Below are 26345 nucleotides of genomic sequence, written 5' to 3'. Positions count from 1 at the left end.
TCATTAATACGGCGCACACATGGTGGCATTAAGGGGCGCAATAGGGCACAAGAAAAGTGGCACTTCATGTAATGAAGCGCCACTTTTCTTAAATCTGGTCCTGAGTGCCTTAGAATGGGCTTTGGCTCACCGCTTGCTCATAACTGGATGGCTTCAGTGGCCATCCCACCTCCCGATTCAGCGGCCTTTCTTTCGCCCAGGAGCATTTCAGTCTCATAGTGCTTATAATGGAAAATATAATCATGTAGGGATCTGGTCAGACTTTCCATTGCAGTTAGACATCTAACTTTGGGTCTGATTTATAACTCGGTAGATGCAATACTCGGTCACAAACGTGACGGATATCCCGTCTGCTCTATTACGATCTCCATAGAATATAATGGGATGGTAATACGGCGGACGGGATATCCGTCACGTTTGTGACAGAGTATTCCCCTCCGCCAAGATCTAAATCAGGGCCTTTGTTTCTTCATGCATAGACATAAGTGTGCTGCTAAAGTAAGGTATACCATGTGCCTTAGAATTTGTCGACAAAAGATAAAGATGGCGGCTGGTAGGTGTTGACTTTCAGCAGTGCAAGTTGAAAAAATGGCTAGATAATTCTAGATGATCTTCCTGAACAATGTATTGGATGGATCTTTCCCTTTCAAATCATCATTCTGGAATACCAGATGTGTTCATGGGCCGCCCAAATGTAAACAGTTGAGGTAAGACAAATGTGATGGGTTTCAGGAAGCCCATCTATTGGTTAAACTCTTAACATAAGCACTGCTCCAGTACTATGCACATACAAGAAATGAAATGCCTCTTCTTTGTCATAAGCAACTTATTCAAATAAACATGAACAATGTAACAAGCATTGGCAAAGCCAACAGGTCTTGCCTATACAAGAGCTATTGGCTTTGGCAATGCGTTTTGCCAGGTTGTACACCAGTGTGGCTGCTGTCCAGCATGGCAAAAAGTTAGTGGCATGGAGTGCCAGAATGGAGTGGGGAGTAGAGTGTCGTAGACTGGATTTGTTGGAGTGTCGTAGAGTGGAGTAGGGGGAGTAGAGTGTCGAGTTGAGTAGAGTTCAGTGGTTCAGTGGCAAAGAGTGTCGTAGAGTGGAGTGGGGGGAATAGGGTGAAGTGTGTTGAAGTGGTTTGAGGGAGTGGGGTGGATTGATTGGGATAGAATGGGGTGGATTGAGTGGAGTGGGTTGGATTTGTGTAGGGTAGATTGGACTGGAGTGTGTATTGAAATGGGGTGAGGGGGTGGACTAGATTGGATGGGGCGGGTGGTTTGGATTTGAGTGATAGGGTTGGGTGGAGTGGATTGGAGTGAGGTGGATTGGATTAGAGTGGGGGGCTTAGATTGGACTGGGGTGGGGTGTATTGGAGTGGGGTGGGGTGTATTGAATTTGCTGGATTGGGGTGGACTGGAGTGAGGTGGATTGGATTGGAGTGGGGTGGATTGCATTGGAGTGGGGTGTACTGAACTGGGATTGGGTGGGGCGGATTGGATTCGGGAAGAGTGGGATGGATTGGAGTAGAGTGTGGTGGATTGGAGTGAGTAGGGTGGTTTGGAGTGGGGTGTGGTGGATTGAATTGCAGTGGGTGGATTGAAATCAGGTGGGGTGGGGTGCATTGGGTTGGGGTGTGGTGGGCTGCAGTGGGATGGATTGGTTTGCAGTGGGGTGGGGTGGACTGGATTAGAGTGGGGTGTGTTGGATTGGATTGGGGTGGAATGGAACAGGGTGGATTGGAGTGGGATGGATTGCATTGAGGTGGGGTGGATTGGGGTGGGGTAGAGAGGGGGGATTGGAGTAGAGTGGGGTGGGTTGAAGTGGGGTGGACTGAACTGGGATGGGCTGGGTGGATTGAATTGGGGTGGGGTGGATTGTAGTGGGGTGATTGGATCAGGGTGGATGAGATTGGCACAGGGCCATTGAATTGGGGTGGATTGGATTGGAGTGGGATGGAATGCAGTGGGGTGGATTGGAGTGGGGTAGGCTGAATGGATTGAATGGAGTGCGGTGAATTGAACTAGGATTGGGTAGGGTGAATTGGACTGGGGTAGAGAGGGGGGATTGGAGTAGAGTGGGGTGAATTGGGGTGGAGTGGAGTGGATTGAAATGGGGTGGGTAGATTACGGTGGGGGGTTAACTGGAGGGGTGGATTGAATTGGAGTGGGGTGAATTGGATTAGAGTCGGATGGTCTGGAGTCGGTTCGACTGGAGTGGGGTGGATCGGATTGAGTGAGTGGGTTGATTGGATTGGGGTGGGGTTGGGTCAATTGGATTACAGTGGGCTGAATTTGAGTGGGTTGGACTGGAATGGGGTGGATCGGATGAGATGGATCAGATTGGGGTGGGGTGGGTTAGAGTGAGTAAAGTGGATTGGATTGAGTAGGGTGGACTAGGGTGGAGTAGATTGAATTGAGAGTAGTGGATTGGATGACTGTTGTGGATTAAATTAGGGTGGAGTGGATTGAGTGGGGTGAATTGGAGTAGAATGGAGTGGATGGGAGTGGGGTAGATTAAGGTAGCTTTGAGTGGCATGGATTGGACTGGATAGGCTGGGTAATGTGGACTGGATTAGGCTGGAGTGGAGTGGATTTAAGTGGATTGTATTGGAGTAAAATGGAGTGAGGCAGTGTGGGTGGATTGGATTGGAGTGAGGTGGATTGGGTAGCAGTGGACTTGATTGGAGTGTGGTGGATTAGAGTGGATGGATTGGGTGGATTGGATTGGAGTGGTGTGAATTGTATTGGAGTAGGGTAGATTGGATTGGAGTTAGTTGAGGTGAGATGGATTGGAGTGGGGTGGGTTGAAGTGGAGTGAGGTGGGATGGAGTGGATGGATTGGGGTGGGATGGATTGGAGTAGAGTAGCTGGACTGGGCTGGATTCAGGTGGATTGGATTGGTGTGGGGTGAATTGATGTGGGGTGGACTGGAATGGAGCGGGGTGGATTGTGGTGAATTGGAAAGGGTTGAATTGGGATGGAGTGGGGCAGATTGTTTTGGTTTGGAGTGGGTTGTTTGGGATTGGAGTGGGGCAGGTTGGAGTAGGGTAGGGAGGAGTGGGGCAGTTTGTTTTGTATTAAAGTGGAGCAGATTGGAGCGGGGCAGAACAAAATTGATTGGAGTGGGGTAGGTTGGAGTAGGATGGTTTAGAGTGGGACAGACTGATTTGGATTTGGAGTGGGGCAGATTGTTTTGGATTGGAGTGGGGCAGATTGTATTAGGCTGGACTGGAGTGGGTTGGATTGGATTGGGCTGGTGTAGGGTAGATTTGATTAGAGTGTGGTGGATTGGATGGTAGGGGTGCGGATTGGAATGCGGTGAATTGGGATGGAGTGGGGTTGATTGCATTCGGTTGAGTTGGATTGGATAGGAGTGGGGCAGATTGGTGTGGGGCAGACTGGAATAGGGTGGATTGGGGTGGGGCAGATTGTTTTCAATTGGAGTGGGGTGGATTGGAGTGGGACAAATTGTTTTGGATTGGAGTGGGGCGGATTAGAGTAGGGCAGGTTGTTTTGGATTAAAGTGGGGCCGATTGGAGTGGGGCAGACTGTTTTGAATTGGAGTGAGCAGATTGTTTTGGATTGCAGTGGGGCAGATTGAAGTGGGGTATATTGTTTTGGATTGGAGTGCAGCAGATTGAAGTGGGGCAGATTGTTTTGGATTGGGCAGACTCGGTGGGGCAGATAGTTTTGGACAGGAGTGGGGCAGATCATTTTGGATTGAAGTGGGGCAGATTGGAGTGGGGTAGATGGGAGTGGCGCATATTGTTTTGAATTGGAGTGGGGCAGATCGTTTTGGATTGGAGTGGGGCAGATCGTTTTGGATTGGAGTGGGTCAGATGTTTTTGGAGAGGTGTAGATTGTTTTGGATTGGAGTGGGGTGAACTGGAGCGGGGTAGATTAGATTGCGGTGGGCTGGGAAGAATGGGGTGGATTGGAGTGGATTGGATTGGGGTGGATTTGTGTGGGGTGAGGTGGGGTGGATTGGGGTGGATTGTAGTGGGGAAAATTGAAGTGGGGTGGATTGGTATGTACTGCACGATTATGTGTTAAAGCATCATTTCAGAAATAACACATAATAAAGAAACAATGTCACTTTGCAATATTTAGAACAGGATTTTTGTTATCTTTTTAAAACAGCGCCCACAAGCTAAGAACAAAAGAAAACATCAGTGCAATGGGCAAAATAAAAGAAAGTTAGCTATAAACAATAAAACTTTGCAGCTTTGCTTGCCATGCTGGGCACGTTTTTGACAGTCACACACCTTCTGTTTGTAGGGCACTAGAAGTTAAAAATAACGAAATAGTACCTCAATCACATCAGGAGCAGCAGACGGGCACTGATTAAGTTGAATTAATCAGTGCTTGGTCCCTGCTCCACACAGAGGAACGGAAATGATGTCTGGCCTGCAGTGACGAAGTACAAGGCTGTAAAGTAGAGTGCAACGCATGCCAACAAATGGTTAGCGACAGGTGGGCTCCAAGCCCTTTAATGTACACAACAGAGTCTTGCATGCGAGACACATGCGCTAGTGCATGCACTCGCAGGCTCACCCCTAATAAAAATGCCTGGTGCCTAATTTGGCGTTGGGCAGTAACAGAATACCCTCATGTATCTGTAGGAATAAATGCATCTAGAAGAACATCCACCGTTGGTATTTTCCCCAATAGATGGAAAGTACAGTGGAGAAAATTCAGCTGATAGGTTGTCCTCTGTATTGATCTAGAAATCCAAGGATCTTCGATTAATGTCCATTTTCATACCAGGCACTTTGTTTGTGAACTAGTCCCCCAAGAGACACTTCACTGTGTAGGACGTTTCATATCAAGGGTCAATATTGTCACTTTTTCTTCCCCATTGTCTGTTCACACTTCTTTGAAGGCACTAAACCAATTATTGAATACTTGACACAAGATGATCTTACCCGGTCGGCAAAGTGGTTCATGGCCATCCGGTAGCTCTTCTTGCCTTGGTCCGCCAGCTTGTTGTGCTCCGTTACCTTCTTCCAGGTCTCTTCCCACCTTTCTCGGCGAAGCACCTCTTCTTCGTCGCTCTCATACTTCCTCTCTGTAGAGTATAATCAATGTGTAATCAGTTTTGTGGGAAAAAGCCCCAATAGTGAAGTCTGGCTAAATCTATGTGTTGAGCCTGTCTCCCCGTCTCAGGACATTAAATCGCGTGTCACTTAGAGATCACTTGAGCCACTGACTGTTGGCTACATCGGGAATGAAGTAGATCACACTACTGAAATCTCTACACTGGCTGGCTGTGGAAAACAGGTGCTTTTTAAAGCACTATGCTTTATGTTTAAATGCCTCCACAATACTGCCCACCCCGTACCTGTGCTCGGAAGTTACTTCCTATGTAGCCCAACGTACTCTTTGATCTAGTCAACAGAGCCTAGCTGCTGTCCCTAGAGTGAAGAGGGCCCATCAAGGGGGTGCTCCTTTCAGGTCCTTGGACCTAAATTATGGAACAACCTCCTGCTACATCTGAAAGAGTGCAAAACCTTTCTGGAATTTCGTAAGCTGCTAAAAGCTTGGCTGTTCCCAATGGTATAATCTTGGGAGCTTGGTTTGTGGATTACGTCATTCTTGGCGAGTGCTGGGAAACCCAGCGAGTAGCCATGCGCTTTATAAATTATGCAATCAATCAATCAATCAATCAAATATGGCCATAAGCATGCACACGTTTGGAGTAGACACCCTCCACCACCACACCCAAGCTGTACAGAACAAGTCAGCTCTCAGGTACAACAGACACTCGTTAGCAGCTATTAGTGTCTAAAGCTTTTTGGGCACCAATGACTGCTGTCAAATGCTCCAAACAGACAAGATTTCCAAGGGGGTTTCCCGAAAAGATATACATTTGACATTTACCAGGGTCATTGAGGAAAATGGCAAGTCTCAAATTACAAAGTAACTTGAAATAAAAGAAGTGTATGTACTCCTTGATGACAAAGATCAGACATTTTTTGGGAGTCAAAAGGAATCAATGCCCATTGTGCCAAATGCAAGAACAGTAAATTGCTTTGGATTTTTCCCATTTTGCCACTGTTTGTCAATTTCAGACCTCTGGACATTCGTACATCATCACCACAATCTGCCATTCCCTTGTATCCACCATTATTCTTATGTTATTTACGAACGTGGTCTCTGTAAACTACCATCTAGTCACCAGCCTCATAGCTCTTCACGACTCTCCTCCTCACTTCTAAGCCTGATAGAGCTTTTTCATTCTCTCCTGGGGGTGAAAAGGTAGGAAGGAGGAGATGTTTTGCCCAGACCGGTGCTACACAGTTGTAAGTGACACCATGTTGACTAAACTAAACACTTCCTGTAAACCAGGCGGCCATTTATAAGTGGTGCTAGACAAGCCTAAGGTGCCTTAGGAAAATCTATATCTTGTCAACGACTAAGCACTCACAATTATAGTTGTCTTCTGAGCATGCTAGCTGAACTGAGCTTACTAGAGATCAGAGCAAATTGATTTCTTATTTGAAACCCAGCCTCTGACTACAGCCTTCAAAGCTGACTCTGATATAGTACCACCACGGATATGTTCGTGGGTATTTTGGATTTAAAGTGTACCGATGCACACGGATGACCTCAGGGCATTGGCTCCAATATGTAGCTGCAGGAAGAGGAAAGATAGTGCAAGTGGCTAGGGCCCAGAATTACTAAGGCTTTGTGTGGCGTTTGTGTTAGAAAAGTGACCCACATCCAGGGCAAAGAATTGGGGTGGAATTTACTATCCAATGCAAACCAGGATTCATGGTGGAAAGTTAGCTAAAGTGACCCAAAGTTGGGCTGTGTAATTCTTTGCACTATTTTTCATCAGGGGAGCGTTTCATGGGTGGTACATTGGTGTTCCATGGCAGCCACACATGTGTTTTTATGCAAATCCCTATCTAATAACATTTGTAGACAGAGATCTGTGCCAATACCTTACGCCTACTCGAGGAAGGCATAATGGGGGGAAATGTTTTCATTTCTCCTTATTGTTCCAACTTTGTATGTGTGCTGCATTGTGCACCGTACAAAGAGGGACATGTTTTATTGGGTAGTTGCACAAGTCCACTTACAACAGAAGAGGTAAAAATGGGCAATATCTTAGTAGGTATGGTACATTTTTTCTCTCTTCCCATGTATCACATAAATAAATCTAAGTCTTGGTCTTGCACTAACTTCTGAAGCTGAGTTATTTACCAGTTGGTTTAGTGTGAGCTAGAGAAAAATAGTTCATTCTCTGAGCATCTTAGGTGCAACTACAAAATGGTATCAGGTGCAATGAAAGTTTTAGCTCAGGAATACTTTGGAGTATATAGGGAAATGGTTGGCATGTCAAGGGCACAGAAAAGTGAGAATACATTTCAGGACACAGTGGCAAGACAGGGGAGGCACTGCATCAAAGGTCAAGGGTAAAGAGGCTATACAGCAGCAGCACTTGACTGAAGACACCACTTGATACAGAGGGCACTGGAGAGTATGTCAGACAAAGGGCAGGATGGGAGTACATCCGAAACAGAGAGGAATGGAAGATACAACAGGTACAGAGAAGAATGAAGAAAACATTAAGAATGCAGAGAATTGTAAAGTACAAAAAGAATACAAGAAAAATGTAGAAAAGTGAAAGAACCAGAGCATTAAAAATCTGATGAGGTGGATGGGGGACTATGCACTTTTCCAGCCTGATACTGCATTGACTGTGCCAAACGTGGCTAACAGGGAATAATGGACATGTAAACTCGGGATAAAAGGTGAAAGCTAATTGAAAAGTGTATAGAATGGATCCTAAAAGGGCATTTAGGTGTGTTGCTTTTTTGGACTCCATTTCCGGTTGTGGCACCCTTACAGGTGTATTTACTCCTGTTCAAAGGGTCATGAGTGGCATTCCCATTGGTGGTACTATAAGTGGATGCCTATGTGGACAAACTGGACAATCTCTAGAAGTAGCCCTTCGCGAAGGGTGTGGTCTATTACCACAAACTGCAGAGAATTCCAGGAACTGCATGATTATAGGAGGTGGGCACAATATGAAAAATTATGCAGAAAAAAATTACATTTTGAATTCTTTCAGCAATAAGGCCTTTAGTTTACGGTCCACAGGATCTGAATAAGCCTGGGCGAAATTCAGTGTAATTCATGTAGTTTCAGTAATTTCACATTACGGTTATGCAGAATTTCCATACAACGCCATTATACCGTGCTGCGTAATTTTGCTGCTGTTCATGGCAAAATTAGATCACTACAGAGCAGAAACTACGCAAACATTCAAAGCATTCATATATTCATAGGGGATATACACCTTGTCCTAACGACGCGGAAGAGATTCATTGAAAATCTCATAAAACATCCCAAAATAACAGTCTTCAGAAAACAACGCCCCCTTTTCCTCTAACAAGCCAATCTACCATTGTACTCACCTGATTTATAAATGATCCAGCCTGGCAGCTTTCAGAAAACACCTCAATGCTCACATATTAATGAGAAAAAAACTCAATACTCATCCTATTAATCAGAAAACACCTCGGTACTCATCTATTACATGCATAACCCAGCCTACCTGCATTCAGAAAACACCCCAATACTCACCTATTACATATATGACTCATCCTATCTGATTTCAGAAAACATCTTTAAACTCACTTGTTACATACATGACTCAGCATACCTGCTTTCAGAAAACACCTCAATACTCACCTATTGCATACCTGACCCATCCTACCTGCTTTCAGAAAACACCTCAATACTCACCTATTACATACATGACCCAGCATACCTCCTTTTAGAAAACAGCTTAATACTCATCTATTACATACATGACTCAGCCTACCTGCTTTCAGAAAACACCTCAATACTCATCTATTACATGCATAACACAGCCTACCTGCATTCAAAAACGCCTCAATACTCATCTATTACCTACATGACTCAGCCTACTTGCTTTCAGAAAACATCTCAATACTCACTTGTTACATACATGACTCAGCATACCTGCTTTCAGAAAACACCTCAATACTCACCTATTACATACAAAACCCAACATACCTCCTTTTAGAAAACATCTCAATACTCACTTGTTACATACATGACTCAGCATACCTGCTTTCAGAATACACCTCAATACTCACCTATTAATCAGAAAACAACTCAATACTCACCTATTACATACATGACTCAGCATACCTGCTTTCAGAAAACATCTCAATACTCACTTGTTACATACATGATACAGCATACCTGCATTCAAAAACACCTCAATACTCATCTATTACATACATGACTCAGCCTACCTGCTTTCAGAAAACATCTCAATACTCACTTGTTACATACATGACTCAGCATACCTGCTTTCAGAAAACACCTCAATGTTCACCTATTACATGCATAACCTAAAATACCTCCTTTTAGAAAACAACTCAATGCTCACCTGTTACATATATGACTCAGCATACCTGCTTTCAGAAAACACCTCAATACTCACCTATTGCATACATGACCCAGCCTACCTGCTTTCAGAAAACACCTCAATACTCACCCATTGCATACATGACCCAGCATACCTCCTTTTAGAAAACAGCTCAATGCTCACCTGTTACATACATGATTCAGCATACCTGCTTTCAGAAAACACCTCAATACTCACCTATTACATACATAACCCAGCCTACCTGATTTCAGAAAACATCTCAATACTCACCTGTTTCATACATGACCGGCATACCTTCTTTTAGACAATAACTCAATGCTCACCTGTTACATACATGACACAGCATACCTGCCTTCAGAAAACATGTCAATACTCACCTGTTACAAACATGACCCAGCATACCTCGTTTAAGAAAACAACTCAGTGCTCACCTGTTACATACATGACACAGCATACTTGCTTTCAGAAAACACCTCAATACTCACCTATTACATACATGACTCAGCATACCTGCTTTCAGAAAACACCTCAATACTCACCTATTGCATACATGACCCATCCTACCTGCTTTCAGAAAACACCTCAATACTCACCTGTTACATACATGACTTATACTACCTGTTACATACATGATCCAGCATACCAGCTTTCAGAAAACAACTCAATACTCACCTGTTACATACATGACTTAGGCTACCTGTTACATACATGACCCACCCACCAGGTTTTATAAAACAACTCATTCCTTGGGCTGAAATAACACCTGTATGGGGCGTGGCGTGCCAGGTGCCACGCCCTCCGCACAGCGCACAATTATTACATGTGAATTGTACCGTGTCGCGCCTTCCAGCTTTGCCATTCTGTTTCCAGGAACTCTGCAGCCAGAGCACAGGAGAGCATCGAGGCCAGCAGCGCTACAAGCCTCTGTTTGTGCATCCTGTAAAACACAAGCGAGTGAAACACTAATGCATCATACTGGGCACTTAAAGAGAAGGGCATGCAATATAATGCATCATTATTGAATTAAAAACCATGACACAAGGAACTGAATAGAATCCGCCATATCAAATATATATTTTGCACTCCATGGGTTTGCTGCCAATTTAGGCTAAGAAACAGCCCTGGAGTTCTCTGCATTGGAGAAAAGAAAAAGAAAGCATGTATTGGAGATTATAAATATGGAATAATGTTGCTATGAGAAGTGCTTGCTTATTTAATTCAAGCTCTGCCTTCCTTGTCCCAGACTCTCTTCCCGTCTCACTGACCTGTGCCTGAGGCCCTGTTTAATCAGCATTTGCTTCACTTTGATTTGCTTTTAATTTGTATTCTGAGGTCATTGCTCTGCATAGTGTCATGGTTGGATCATAAGCATCAAACACCCAGACGGTGATGGAGAGAGGCTTGCAATAAGTCCCACCACTGGCAATCGCTCGGGGTAGCATTCCAACCCATCCTTCTTCTGCACACCATGCCACATCAGATGAGACCCAGCCATACGCAGGTCACTCTTGCTCATGCTCCAGCAGGAACATCCAGCCCGAACTACAGGCCAAGTGCTTCCTGAATATGATGCACTGAAATGTGGCCTGAGTGAATGCCAGTGACTGGGATTAGTTCAAGTATTGTAGACGTCACTTGTGGCTCTGCATAATGAGCAGAAAGAATGTCAGTGGATGTGTGTCTGATATGAGTTCATTCACACACTTATACACATACATTTGGGCAGATCAGTCACATCATGATGGCAGGAATGCTTGCAAACAGTGTAAACTACTGGCAGGTGCTCTAGATATCATTCCAATCCATCATTTTTCGTCCACTGTACCACTCTGGCTCTTCGACTGAGACCTTGACAAAGTTTGGATATCGTTGCGGGTGATAAGTTGCACTCTACAACTCGACTGATTGATTGAGTCTAGAGAGAGGCGTGTCATTCCGACTGATCCTATGGGGACCAGGGTCAATACTGATTTGAATAAGGCATGCCTCAGTCTAGAGTAGCACAGTGGGCAAAAAAACGATCAGATGGGATGCTACCCATAGGGGTTGTCAGTGGTATAGACTCTTTGAAAGCATTTGTCCTATGATCTTGTGTTTGTATTTGATATAACACTATGAGTGGCTGAGAATATGCCCAGACGTGGTTCCCTTGCTTGGCGTTGCACAGAATCCAAGATATACCTCATTTGCAGGGCCAAAGCCAGGCTAGGGTTGCTTGTAGCCCCTTCTAGCAGGGGCCTTGCATCGCACTTCAATGTGAAATACGCCCATGAAGAGAAGGATGAGGGCTGATTTGCATAGAATTGGCGCTGGTCTAGGGCGGCACATGGGTAAAAACAATCCACTGGAAGGCCATCCAGAGGGATTGTCAATGGTTTAGACTCTAAGGCCCATATTTATACTTTTCTTGCGCCGCATTTGCATCACTTTTTGACACGAAAGCGGCGCAAATGTACAAAATACAATTATATTTTGTAAGTTTGCACCTCTTTTGCGTCAAAAAATGATGCAAATGCGCCCCAAAAAAAGTTTAAATATGGGCCTAAGTATTTCTCCTATTATCTTTTGTGTGTTTGATGTAGCGTCCGCAGTGGCTGATGCCAGGACAAAAGTCCCTTGATCGGCGTTCCACAGAGGCCAGGCTATACTTTGCTGACCAGACTCAAGCCAGACTGGGGTTACTTGTGTTCCCGTCCGGAGGGGACCGTGCCTGGCAGTTCAGAATGGCTTCTTCTCAAGGGAAGCAGGGTCAGGACGAATTTGCATAAGGCAGGCCTCTGTCTAGAGTGGAAAGATGTGTGATAAATAATGGGCTGGAATGCTTTCTGGATGGATGTGGGCTGTTTGCAAGCTTTCTCCCCACATCTTTTTGTGTGTTTGCATTTAAAGGCATGTCAGAGCCACATTTACATCTCAGCACTTTGAAAGCAGAAACATGCGTGTCCTAGCACGAGAAGCGCCTAGTGCCTGGCAGAAGGATGTGCACTGTGACAAGGCACTTCAGATGTTGGAAACATAAGTCTGTCTCGGTTACACAATTTACAGTGCTATGTAAAACAGAGCTAAAGTTTCAAAAATGTCCCTCACTTCAGTGACTTTCACAATTACTGGCCTGGAAATCAGTGCTACAAATGTGAAAAAGCTTCCTGCACCACACAAAGCACATCACACATTACACAAAACGGAGAAAAAAGCTAAGAGAGTTAGGGCCTGATTTAAGAAAAGTGGTGCTGCACTCAGTACAGCGCCACTTTTCATGTGCCCCCCCCCCCACACCACCATCTGTGCCCCGTATCCAAGATATGGCGCACCATGGCAGTAGTTAGGGGAACTGTGTCAACATTTTTGATTCTAGTTCGAAGCTTTGCGGGATCAGGGTCAAAAGTTTGACGCTAATCCTGCAACGCCCATTGAGGCCCATTGTAATTAATGGTGTGCCTCCTTTTAATGTCTGCTCTGAGCAGGCATTAAAACTGCCCAAAAAAATGACACAAAGAAATCTTTTAGATTTCTTTGCAGCATTTTTTCAGCCCCCCCATAACGGGGTAACGCCCCCTTTGCATAAGTTATGCCTGGCGCAGGAAAGGGTTACAAAGTGGTACAGTGCGTGCATTTCACCACTTTGTAAATTTGGTGCAGCAATTTTGGCCTCATTGGGCCACATTAGCGACAATAAAAATTACACTAATGAGGCGCAAGGAGGCACTAGGGGCTCTGAAATCTGCCCCTTAGGCTTTTAAAAAAACGAATCTATGACAATAAAAGGTGCACCACAAGAAAGAAAAAGAAAGATGAGAAAAAAACAAGACGATAAAATGTGGGCAGAAAGGAAGTAAAAGCGAAACAAACATTAACATAAAAGGATGAGAAAAAATAATGAAAAGAATGAAAGAGACAAAGGAAGTAAGAGTAATTAATTGACCAAAACAAAGAAGTGAATCAAAAGAACCATGACAAGCAGTGACAAAGAAAGAAACAAGCAAATGATCAAAAGAAGAAAGGCTGGAAGAAAAACAAGAAAAAAAGGAAAGAAAAAAGAAATGAGGAAAACAGAATGAAACGCAGACGCTTAAGAGAAATCAAAGAGACGGAAATTTAAAAAATGCAAGAAAACAAGAGGTAGGGAAAAAAGAGAAACAATGAAGAAAAAATAAAAGAAATACAACAAAAGATTAACATGAAAGAAAAGAAAGGAGATGTGAACAATACATTGAAAAATATGAAATACTAGAGTAACCGAGTGGAAAAAATTGATACAAAATGGAAAAAACAAACACACAGGAAGCAGCGAGAAAAAAGAAGAAAATGAAAAAAATACATATTCAAGGAAATAACGACAAAAAGAAAGAGGGACCAAAGAAAGTTATTGTGCACACACATATAATTCAGGCGCCTGACATTGGCAATGCTGGCCATACCTTGCTCTGTAGAAAGTCCACTCTCCTGTGTGCCTTCCGTACGGACTTCAATGCGCATTTGCCACTGAGAGCGTCTTATAAGGCCCCGCCAAGCAGCTCCCGCCCACAGGATTGGCCGGTGGCCTCCTGTGTTATCAGAGACATCACAGAGCGTTGGTTATCAGGGCTGACAAGGCAGCCCCTTCTCATGAAGCGAGAAAAGGGCCAGATTGCATCTTTTCCACGATGGCCAGGTCCCTTCACTGCCAGAATCAGTTGCTGCTTTACTGTCTTTAAACGGCCAGAGATTCTAAAGTGTGTAGCTACTGCTTGCCACGCTGGAGCAAGTGGATAGTATTGTACTGTATTGCATTGCATTCTACAGTATTGTATTGTTTAGTATTGCATTGCATTGTATAGCACGTATTGTATTGTGCTGCATCCCTAGGACGACGCTACTTACTTTTGGTGCATAATATAACGGACGCTCTGCAGACTTACCAGGGTCTATGTCCTTTGATTGCTTCCATGCCAATATACTGTACACCTTGCTGTACAAAGTCTTGATATCTTGGAGTCCCATTATGACTTAATCTCATTATTCTTATTTAACAAGCCCTGATGAAGTCCGTGAGAGTACTGTTCTCATAGGACGAAACACGTGTTGGCTGTGGCTGTATGTGCTACATGGATACTGACTTCAATACTGTGTTTACTACATGAACATGGATGTCAAAGGACAATTCTGTGGTTACTATGATGAACTTTTTTGTTGAACAATACATTGAGCTTGAAACTCTCCATGGTATTAATGCCATTATACATTACATATTGATATATTACTTACTTGGAATTATAGATTCATGGGTGCCCTGACAGCTGTGTTTTGGTATTGTGCTGCATTGCAATACTTTGTATTGTGCTCTATTGTATTGCATCGTATTTTGTTGCATTGCATTGTATTGTATTGTATTGTAAAGCATTGTATTGTACTGCATTGTATAGCACTGTATTGCATTGCAATGTATTGCATTGTATTGTATTGCAAAGTATTTTGTTGTATTGCATTGTATTGCACAGTATTTTGTTGTATTGCATTGTATTGTATTGTACTATATTGCATTGTATTGTGTTGTACTGTATTGCATTGTATTGTATTGCATTGCACTGCATTCTATTATGTTTTATTGCATTGTATTGTGCTGCATTGCAATGCTTTGTATTGTGCTCTATTGTATTGCATCGTATTTTGTTGCATTGCATTGTATTGTATTGTATTGTAATGCATTGTATTGTATTGCATTGTATAGCACTGTATTGCATTGCGATGTATTGCATTGTATTGTATTGCATAGTATTTTGTTGTATTGCATTGTATTGCACAGTATTTTGTTGTATTGCATTGTATTGTATTGTACTATATTGCATTGTATTTTGTTGTACTGTATTGCATTGTATTGTATTGAATTGTTTTGTATTGTACTATATTGCATTGTATTGTGTTGTACTGTATTGCATTGTATTGTATTGCATTGCACTGCATTCTATTATGTTTTATTGCATTGTATTGTATTATATTGCATTGTATTGTGTTGTATTGTATTGTATTGCATTGTATTGCATTGCATTGTATTATGTTGTATTGCATTGTATTGTATTTCAATGCATTGTATTGTATTGTATAAATGTTATTTGTAAAGTCGTGGTAACCTAAAAGGCGCCATAGGCATCTGGAAGCACCATCAAGCCATCTGAATGAGAGATATGCTATGCAGTGTCTAACAGAGCACCAGGACTTGGGATCTTAAAAGTAACTGGTGTACATGCCAGTAGAGCAGTAACAAACAGGGCCAGATGTATCAAAAAAGCACTTTGTGATTTCCCAATAGTGAATTTTTGCGATTTGCTATTCGGAAATTTGCAAACTGCAATTTATTACAGTGTGTTTAATACTGTTACTGAATCGCAGTGGGTCGCAAATTGACCTGCCTCATGAGTATTCATGAGGCAGATCGCAATTTGCGACCCATTGTCAATGGCTACAATCACAGGGACGGTGGCCTGCTGGGGTCAACAGACCACCATGTCTGTGATTGCTTTTAAATAAAGCGATCTTATTTTTTTGTAATGCATCCCGTTTTCTGTAAGGGAAAATGGGATATGTTACAAAAGTAAAACTGAAAACTTTTCTTTTCATTTTTTAAGAGTAGCCAGTGGTCCGTGGGACCACTGCCTGCATTTAAAAATGTTTGCACCGCCATACGCAGAGGGGAAGAAGTCCGTTGGGGACCCCTTCCAGTTTGCGAATGGCTTACCACCAACTTTAAATTGATGGTAATCTGTGAATGTTTTGCGACCACATTCCTGGTTCCAAAACATTCACACCTACCACTTGGACTTGCTATTAGGAAGGGACGCCTTTGGCACACCCCTTCCGAATAGCGAATCGCAAACGTTATTTTGGGAGTTGGTAATAGAGTACCCACTTGCAAAATAGGGTTGGTTCATGGGCAGAAGCCTTATACTGGTCGCAAATGGCCTAATGCGCCGTTTGCGACTGGTAAACTGCTTCATACATCTGAACGATGGATCTTTCTACCAAATCTTCGTTAATTCCTGATGACTAGTTGCAAAGAGATTCTATTGGAACTTGGTTCCTGAAATAGACATGCTTTAGGACATTTGAAGAAGGTATGAGATGGTAATTGGCTTCAGTTGGTATCTCTAGATGGCCAGGAGAGTTTACACCCTGTGGACATGTGAACTATATCTACAAACACATGTGCTTCAACTGGATCCATTAGAAGCCATTTGTAACTGGTCAGTTGTAGGGGTCGGCCATGTTGCATAGGTTATTTCTTGATCAGCAGTCGTAGTTCTCAGGAGAACTAATGGTCTTACTTGTGACACTAGAAATAGGCCTTTAGCTTGCAATCCTTTTTCTCGAAAAAATCAGTTGTCTAAATCATAAACTAGAGCCCAGTTTTGAACCTTACATCGATATGATATTTCCTGCAGAAAAAGGTACCTAAAGATTAAGGGGCATATTTATGGGAGGCTTGCGCAGCAGAAGCGTCACTTTTTTTGACTCTCCAGAGTCAAAAGCCTTTCAACCACATCTATGAGGGCAAGCAAAGTCACTTTGCGTGGCTTTGCATTGTCTCATTGATATGGATTAAGACCGGTGCCCCTTCCTGCACAAAACTATCCTGCCGACAACACAGGCCCCCTCGCACCATGATGCAAGGGTGCCTTGCGATAGCGCAAGGCAGCCAATTGTGTGCCAGTGCAAGGGAAATGGCAGAAATGCATACATTTCTTGAATATGGTGCATTCCTCCCTTTCACATTGGCGTAGGGCAGCGCAGCAAGAAGACCTGCAGTGCTGCCCTATGCCAATTTCCCACGAAATGTGCCCTCATTCAGACTTTGTGCTCTGTAGGTATTGTCATTGAGGAAAAAATGTCCGAAGACTGTGGACGACATTCCAGACACCTGTAACTCTGGCCGCTGGGAAGCCTTCTGGTAGCCATGCGCTCTGTAAATCCAGTAAATGAAACTAAACTAAACTAACTGTGCCCTGGGAGCTCCAGAGACAATAGCTGATTTCATGCTTTTATGTACCAATAACTTGCAGCACAGAAGGCACTTTTTACGTCCCTTGTTCCTTCAATATAACACATGGTGCCATGGCCGGCTTTAGGGCAGTTCATCCGGTGCGGCCGCACTGGACGCTGACCTGTAGGGGGGCACTGACCTCACGGGAGGGCGAGCACTGTGTTTAAAAGCACCTGCTGCAGAGCTCCTTGTGTGCCCAGCTAGAGGCAGCAATAAAAATGTCCCAATAACTCTTGTGATTAATGTTTCTGCTAGAGAGGGAAAACAGAATTTTGTTTAGGGGCAGTTTTGACTCGACATAATGTAAACCAAGGAGTTAATATGCCTGCTGCAAAGAACAGATCTGTATTCTATGTGAATAGCTGAGTGGATTAGTAAAACCAGCCTTTACCAGGGCTTTAAAACAAATGAAGTGTAAGTGAGAGAGGGGCTATTGGGAGGAGCGGGCACCAAAAAAGATTGTTGCACCGGGCGCTGCAAGGAAGCCCTGGAACTTTGCTTTAGGATGGACTCGAGAGAAACTTACCTTGCAGTAGCTGCACACATTTACTCAGCGTGGAAAGTAAGAAGATTACATCTGAGTTGAGACAGGATTGCCTGGCTGCTGCAGGGTACAAACAGTTTTTTTCCCTACGGAGGCTTCCCTGGAAATAGTATGAATGTTGCAGCTAAATTATGAGTAATTTGTTTTATGTAAAGTACGGGGGAAGAAAGAAAGATTGGCTGATCAGGCAGAAGTCGACCAATAGAGGTTCAGTTCGGTCCGCACTCGGGGACTTCACTCAGGGGTCTCCACACCGGCCTTCTGGCACAGGCCCTGGTCTGCAAAGCACATGGGGAGGGTTGCCTTGGGACACGCTCCTGTTCACAGTGGTGCCCAGCCAGGACAGATGCTCCAATCCACAGATAGTACCAATTCTGCACCTCAGAGGAAAGGAGGCACTGTGTCTGGGGCACGATGACTTAAACTCCAAGAGTTTACCAATCTGCACCTCTCTGAAAGGAAGTACAACATTGGGTGTGCGATGACTTGAGTTGAACCAGACGATTCCGAGCACACACACGCAAAGTGACCAATGCAGGGCCTCCCGGATATGAGGCAGATGCCTGGTGTGCGATGACTTGAGTCTCACCAGACAATTCCGCTTGCACATCTAAAGTTAACAATGCAGTGCCTCCTTGGAATGAGGCACGTCTGGTGCGTGATGACTTAAGTTGAACCAGACAATTCACCTAGCACACAAAAACATAACAATGCAGTACCTCCCTGGAATGAGACACAACATCTGGTGCACGAAGACTTGATACGCACCATGCAATTCAGCTTGGACACAACAACTTAACAATGCAAGCCTCCCTACGATGTAGCACAATGTCTTCTGTGCAATGACTTGAGTCGCACCAGACACAAGCACACAAGTAGTTCCAATCCCATACCTCCCTGGGATGAGGCACAACGTCTGGTGCGCGATGACTTGAGTCGCACCAGACACTTCTGAGCACACAAGTAGTTCAAATTCCATACCTCCCTGGAATGAGGCACAACGTCTGGTGCACAATGACTTGAGCCACACCAGACAAATCTGGTCACACACACAGAGACGCAAGTTCAGTGGTGCCACACGAGGTAGAATGCGGAACAACTCCTAGTACACCCCTACCTCCGACGGTCGCATGGGCATGCAGTCTGGTGTCGCACGAGAGAACTGAGGCACACTTGACAACTAGTGGCCACGTGGGCTCCCGCCATAGGTGAATCCACTCACTACCAACCAGAAGCATATATAAGTCGTGGTCCCACGATAAAGGGGGGCAATACCTTGAAGGCTCCACACAAGGCAAATCTGATCTCCAGACACAATACTTAGTTCTACTCTCAGACCACTGCTACCAGGTGGAGTCCAGCAGATGACATAGATGCATAGGATGGCACCGCTCTCCAGATGACACAGGCAGAATGTGTCAGTCCCTCAGAGGAGATCTTTGATGTACCAGAGACCTCCACAAAGAACAGGCGGCAAGCCAACAAGCCCTTGGAGAGCACACTTCAGAGTGTCACACTGCAGTAAGCAGTGTGCCTAGGTCAGTTGTTGGACTTTTTTACTTATGCAGGGTCATCCCCAATCATTTTGCCTCCTGCCTCCTATTTGTTCTGACCTGTTGCTGTTGGCTTTGAACTCTGAGCACTTTACCACTGCTATCCAGTGCTAAAGTGCATATGCTCTCTGTGTAAATTGTATGTAATTGGTTTATCCTTGATTGGCATATTTGATTTACTAGTAAGTTCCTAGTAAAGTGCACTAGAGGTGCCAGGGCATGTAAATCAAATGCTACTAGTGGATCTGCAGCACTGGTTATGCCACCCACGTAAGTATATCTGTAATCATGTCTCAGACCTGCCACTGCAGTGTCTGTGTGTGTAGTTTTAACTGTAGATTCTACTTAGCAAGTGTACCCACTTGCCAGGCCTAAACCTTCCCTGTTCTTACACGTAAGGCACCCCTAAGGTAGGCCCTATGTAGCCCCAAGGGCAGGGTGCAGTGTATGGTTAAGGTAGGACATATAGGGGGTCATTCTGACTCCCGCCGGCCACGGTAACCGCAGGGCCGGCGGGAGCCGCCAGAATACCGCTGCGCGGTCAGAAGACCGCTGCGGTTATTCTGAGTTTCCCGCTGGGCGGGCGACCGCCAGAAGGCCGCCCGCCCGCCCAGCGGGAAACCCCCTTCCACGAGGATGCCGGCTCCGAATGGAGCCGGCGGAGTGGAAAGGGTGCGACGGGTGCAGTTGCACCCGTCGCGATTTTCAGTGTCTGCTTGGCAGACACTGAAAATCTTAGTGGGGCCCTGTTAGGGGGCCCCACGACACCCATTACCGCCATCCTGTTCCTGGCGGCGAAAACCGACAGGAACAGGATGGCGGTAAGGGGGTCGGAATCCCCATGGCGGCGCTGCAAGCAGCGCCGCCGTGGAGGATTCCCCAAGGCAGCGGGAAACCGGCGGGAAACCGGCGGGAAACCGGCGGTTTCCCGTTTCTAACCGCGGCTGTACCGCCGCGGTCAGAATGCCTATGGATGCACCGTCAGCCTGTTGGCGGTGCATCCGCGGTCCCCGGCCCTGGCGGATTTTACCGCCAGGGTCGGAATGACCACCATAGTAATGTGTTTTATATGTCCTGACAGTGAAATATTGCTAAATTAGTTTTTCACTGTGCAAGGCCTGTCCGTCTCATAGGTTAACATGGGGGCTACCTTTAAATCTGATTAAAGTGTAGATTCCCTTTGGGAGCGGATGGACATGTGGAGTTTGGGGTCTCTGAGCTCACAATTTCCAAATACATCTTTTAGTAAAGTTGAGTATAAGATTGTGTGTTTGAAAATGGCACTTTTAGAAAGTGAGCATTTTCTTGCTTATACCATTTCTGTGACTCTGCCTGTTTGTGGATTTCCTGTCTGGGTCAGTTTGACAGTTGGGATGGTTGCACCTCACCCTAGACAGTGACACAAAGGGAGCTGGGGTGTAGCCTGCATTTCCTGATGAGCCATCTGTGCTAGGAGGGTGGGGGGGAGTGGTCACTCACACCTGAAAGGGCTGTGCCTGCCCTCACACAATGCAGTCTCTGACCCCCTGGTGAGTGTCTGGGGCCCTGGCCTGGGAAAGGCAGGATTTCACATTCAAAAGAGACTTTACTTTGAAGTAGGCCTACTACAAAGGAGAAATTGGGTATAAGAAGGGCACCCAAAACCACAGACGTTAGATCACTTCTGGACATCAAGAGGAACCTCTGCCTGGAGAAGAGCTGAATAGCTGAGGAGAAGTGCTGCCCAGCCTGGACTGTGCTTTGTGGAGCTATCCTGCAGTTGCTGCTTCTGCCAGAGTAAGAGGGCAAAGACTGGACTTTGTGTGACTACATCTTGTGAAGAAATCTCCAAGGGCTTGATTTAAAGCTTGCCTCATGTTGTTTGAAGTCTCAGGGACAGCAAAGACTTCTTACTGCCAGCATCTGGAGTCTCTGGAGAGACTCCTGCTCTGACAAGTGGTGCCCTATCCAGTCCCTGGGCCCTTGAAAGGAAAGCTGGCGGAAATCCAAGGAAATCGTCTTCGGCCGACTTCGGACCGATGCCACTGCTGAATCTGGTGACGCCACCTGCAACCGACTCCGTGATCTGCGCTGGAACGCGCCGACCTTCGTGGGCCCGATGCCGCTGCAGCCCCGCTGAAGTCCGCGGCTCCGTGAAGTCGCCGCACCATGTCGTGACCGACGACGCTCGAAGTGCACGGATTCAACGTTTCGCACAGACGCCGCGATCCCCCGACTTTGCGCATCAACTTGTTTTCACTCTTCACCAAAGGTACTGTACTTGGGGCTCTACACGACTCTGTGTCTGGCGCCGCTGGTGTCGGCTTGTTGGGAACGACTCCGTCATGATGCTGTGTTAACACCTCATCAAAGCATTTTGTGTTTCTAATTGCTATTTTCGAGTTTAATCTTTAAAAATTCATAACTTGACTTGTGTATGTCGGAGTTTTGTCGTTTCAGTCTTGTATTGTTTAGATAAATATTTCCTATTTTGTCTAAACTGGTGTTGTGTCATTTTTTAGTGTTTTCATTAAGTTACTGTGTGTGTTGGTACAATTACTTTACACCTATCACTCTGAAGTTAAGCCTACTGCTTTGCCAAGCTACCAAGGGGGTAAGCAGGGGTTAGCTGAGGGTGATTCTCTTTTACCCTGACTAGAATGAGGATCCTTGCTTGAACAGGGGGTAACCTGACTGTCAACCAAGACCCCATTTTTAACACCAGTCAGGATGCACGAAGAGTGGGGACAATCAGGAGGGGAGCCAAATTTAGGGGCATATTTATGAGAGGCTTGAGCTGCCAGAGTGTCACTTTTTTGATGCTCCAGCAGCGCAAGCCTCTCAACCATATCTATGAGGCCACGCAAAGCCACTTTGCCCGGCTTAAATGGCCTTATAGATCAGGAGTAAGACAATCCGGTGAGAGTCACTGCGTTGCCTTACTTTGCACCAGGGAGGCGTTTCTTGGGCGTTGCGGTGGGTTTTCCCACAAAACACCTATAGATCTTGATGCTGCACCAGATTTACTTAATCACATAAACCTGGACCAGCGCCAAAACCTTAGCCTCCCCAGAGCAGGCAAAACAAGGAAAAATATATATTTTTCTCATTGTTTTTTCCTCTGCATTCTGCACCACATAGAAAGAGAAAAACACCTCTCAGGATTGTTTTTGTGCAGTTAGGTGCCCTTTCCTGCACAAAATACAATCCTACCTACAATGCAAGCACCCTTGCACTGTGGTGCAAGGTGCATGCATTGGTACTAGGCAAGCAATTGTGCACCAGCGCAGTGGGAAAGGACAGGAGTGCACTGTAATGCATTCCTGCCCTTTTACATTGCAGCTCTCTTCTTTACCAATTCCCCATAAATAAGGGCCATAGGGGCATGGTTACAACAAAGTGGCGCATCATAGATGATGCACCACTTTTCTCAGACCCCCCCCCCCCCATCGGCACCCAATGACACCATGGTAGTGCTGTATTTATGATACGGTGCACCATGGCGGTCATTAGGCCAAAAGTGTCAGAACGTTTGATGCTATTGTGGAACTTTGCTGCATTAGCGTAAAAAATGTTGACGCTAGTGCAGCACAGTGCAAGGAGGCCCATGGATTACTATGGTTGCGTCATTTTAACAACTGCTTTGAGCTGGCGTTAAAAATGACATCAAAAACGGCAACATGAAATCTTGTAAATTTCACTGCGCCATTTTTGCAGGCCTCATAGCGCCAGAATGCCGCCCTGGCATGCATTATGCCTGGCGCAGGCATAATGTGGCTCAAGGGGTTACAATGTAGTGCAATGCATGCATTGCACCACTTTGTAAATTTGACAGTGCAAAAAAATGCTCCCTTAATGCTACATTAATGTAAACAAAATGACCCTAATGTGGCACATGGAGATGCTAGGGGCTTGTGCTTGTAAATATGCCTCTTAGTTTTGGACCTAACAAAAGACTGGCCCTGGCTTTTGAGTATCCCAACAATTGGGATCTACGAAACATTAGACTTACGTAATAAAAACTACTCACAGATCTATTCACTGGAACTTCCAAAGGGTCCTGTTTTACACTTAGTTCTTTAGTGGGTGCCTGTTTTGATTCTAAACCCTCTGACCTTTGACAGTTAAGATGTTCAATTCTCTGTGATTTGCCCAGGCTCACACAGTTGAGGCAGGCGGAGTGACTCTATCTGGAATTCTGTTTATGAAAAGGAGAGAATTAGTAATAAACTGTGCATGTCAAGGGCTTCTACTGATTCATGTCAACAGACGTGTACAATTAGGGGTTCAAGGCTGTCATCCAGTACCAGGTCACTAGTAGTGACTCAGTTTGCGCTTCCTTTAAATTTAAGAATGAACTTAGGTTCAGATTTGGATGGTACTTTGGTTTGAAACTGAAATCCAGTGGCTGCATCAGCCTGCTGCCGCTCTACTAGAGAGTCTGTCTGCTTCCTCTTCTTCCCCAGATATCCTGGTTAGCTTCCGAGCAGTGGCCTGCATTAGACAGTGGAAGTGCTGTTTGTTGTTGCTACAGGTATTTTGGCCCATATTTATACTTTTTAACGCAAACCAGCATCGGCACTGGTTTGCGTCAAAAATTTGACCGCCAGCTAACGCCATTCCTACGCCATGCTGGCGCCTTATTTAAGGAATGACGTTAGCCGGTGCTGCAGACTGGTCAGAGTAAAAAAAATTACTCAAACCAGGCAGCGCCGGCGTAGGGGAAAATGTGTTGTGTGCGACAAAAAATGGCGCAAGTCAGGTTTGAGGCAAAAATCATGCCTCAAACCGGACTTGCGACATTTTTTGATGCACAAACCCCATTGAAATGACTCCTGTCTTAGCAAAGACAGGAGTCAAGCCCCCTTGCCCAATGACCATGCCCAGGGGACTTCTGTCCCCTGGGCATGGCCATTGGGCACAGTGGCATGTAGGGGGGCCCAAAATAGCCCCCCCATGCCACTTTAAAAAAATAAAAAATATATACTTACCTCAACGTACCTGTTCGTACCTGGGATGGGTCCCCCCATCCATGGGTGTCTTATCCAGGTGACTCGTTGACACCTGTTCGGTATAAGTCAATAAGGACGCTCAATGAAGGACCACACGCCAAATATGAATACAATTTACCTTTACTAGAATTTCAGATAAATGTAGGCATTTAGCACATTAACAATAGAAGAATAAGAATAGCAATGAAAAGCATCTATGTATATATAAGTACACTACAAAAAGCATCTAGTTATACGCAAAGAGTTCATTGACAGATATAAGCTTTGATTAACTGTATACCAAAATGCATCACACTATGATGTTCAGGAAGCAAAATATAAATGAGTTGAATACTTCAGATATGCTTTGATTTACTGCACACCAAAATGCATGTTTCAATTACTGCAGCAGGCTCACACTACGATGTATAGAAAAGCAAAATATAAACAAGCTGAATACTTCAGAAAAGCTTTGATTTACTACACAACAAAATGCATGTTTCAATTACTGCAGCAAGCTCACACTACGATGTTCAAAAAGCAAAATATAAACGAGCTGAATACTTCAGATTATAAACACAGTGCAAATATAAATAATCAATCATAATAATAGAGCAGAGAAACAAAGGCCTTTCATCCCTGTGTGGAACTTAACTTAGTCCACGAAATGCTGGGAAGCCCTCTACCGCCTGCTTGGAACTCTCTCCCCCTCAAGCATCACGGTCTCTGAACAGCAAAACAGGGAGGCAGCGCTGGGCCATGGCAGCTTTCACAACCCCATCTGCGAGCTTCAGATCCCTCACCCACACTTCAGTGCTTAAATAACTCGAAGCTTGGAGTCTATCTCTTTCTGGCATTTTCTAGCTATGTTGTCAGCACTTGGCTGTTCTGTCCTTCTCCAGCCTTTGTTTTCATTCCATCTTCTCCCTGTACTCTCGTTCTCAAGCTTGAGACGGAGTCTTCTACACAAACAAGCTTGAAAATAATATCATGAACTTTTCCACGTTGTTTGGGGGGGTTTCAGCAGGCATCACACTCATCTACACTGCTCAAGCTAATTAACCCTTCGCGTCACAATGTCTTCCGCATCTTTCCCTATACTGATCAATGGGTGTCCTCCAGGGGTGGGCGAGGGTGGCAGGGGGTGTCCCTGGGGTCAGGGAAGGGCACCTCCGGACTCCTTCTATGGTCAGAGACCATGGAAGTGAGCCCACATATCCCTTATAGCCTGCCCTGACCCAGGCGTTAAAAAACGGCGCACATCAGGCTGTGCGCCGTTTTTTAAGGCCCGCCCTCTCGTGTGCGTCAAAATGACATGGGAGTATAAATAAGGCGCACAGGCTTTAAAGTCATTTTTTGGGCGGGAACGCCTAACTTGCATGTCATTAACGCAAGGCAGTTTCCCACATGCAAAAAATGACTCAGACGGAGGAATTGTGACGCCCGCGGGCTCGGTGTCAAAGTATAAATATGGGGCAAGGTTTGCGCCGAATGTGCGTCAAAAATATTGACGCACATTCGGTGCAGAGTATAAATATGCCCCTTTGTATCTTTTGAGATATAAGGTTGGGACATAGGTGAAACTGCTACTCAAAAAAGGCTATTTGCACCACACCGCCCTCTTCTCCACCGATCACTTTGTGGTTGTGTTGTTGTGTTATGTATATGTACGGAGCGCACTATCACTCAGGGTATCCGGGTGCTGGGCAGGTATGTCTGCCTGGCCCTGTCTATGGTAGGTTGGTTAATTTAAAAAATAGGTCTTCAGCTTCTTGTGGAACTCAAGAATAGAGGAGGAGGCTCTGATGTCTAGTGGGAGGCCGTTCCA

General features: G+C 45.1%; 1 protein-coding gene across 1 annotated transcript in view; it reads right to left on the bottom strand.

Annotated features, from left to right (window-relative positions):
* Positions 1–13952, bottom strand: part of LOC138293616 (cathepsin K-like) — a 51127-nt gene extending 37175 nt beyond the window's left edge. The window contains exons 1-3 of the mRNA XM_069232892.1: positions 13855–13952; positions 10270–10373; positions 4929–5071 (exon numbers count right to left, since the gene is read on the bottom strand). Of these exons, the coding sequence (XP_069088993.1) occupies positions 4929–5071; positions 10270–10372 (246 nt within the window). The 5' untranslated portion in view covers position 10373; positions 13855–13952. The remainder of the gene's footprint in view (positions 1–4928; positions 5072–10269; positions 10374–13854) is intronic.
* Positions 13953–26345: the final 12393 nt, after the last annotated feature.

Source organism: Pleurodeles waltl, chromosome 4_2, assembly GCF_031143425.1.
Source record: "Pleurodeles waltl isolate 20211129_DDA chromosome 4_2, aPleWal1.hap1.20221129, whole genome shotgun sequence".
NCBI lineage: Eukaryota > Metazoa > Chordata > Amphibia > Caudata > Salamandridae > Pleurodeles > Pleurodeles waltl.
Note: the sequence above shows the minus strand (reverse complement) of the source record. Positions and strands in the feature narration are given on the sequence as shown.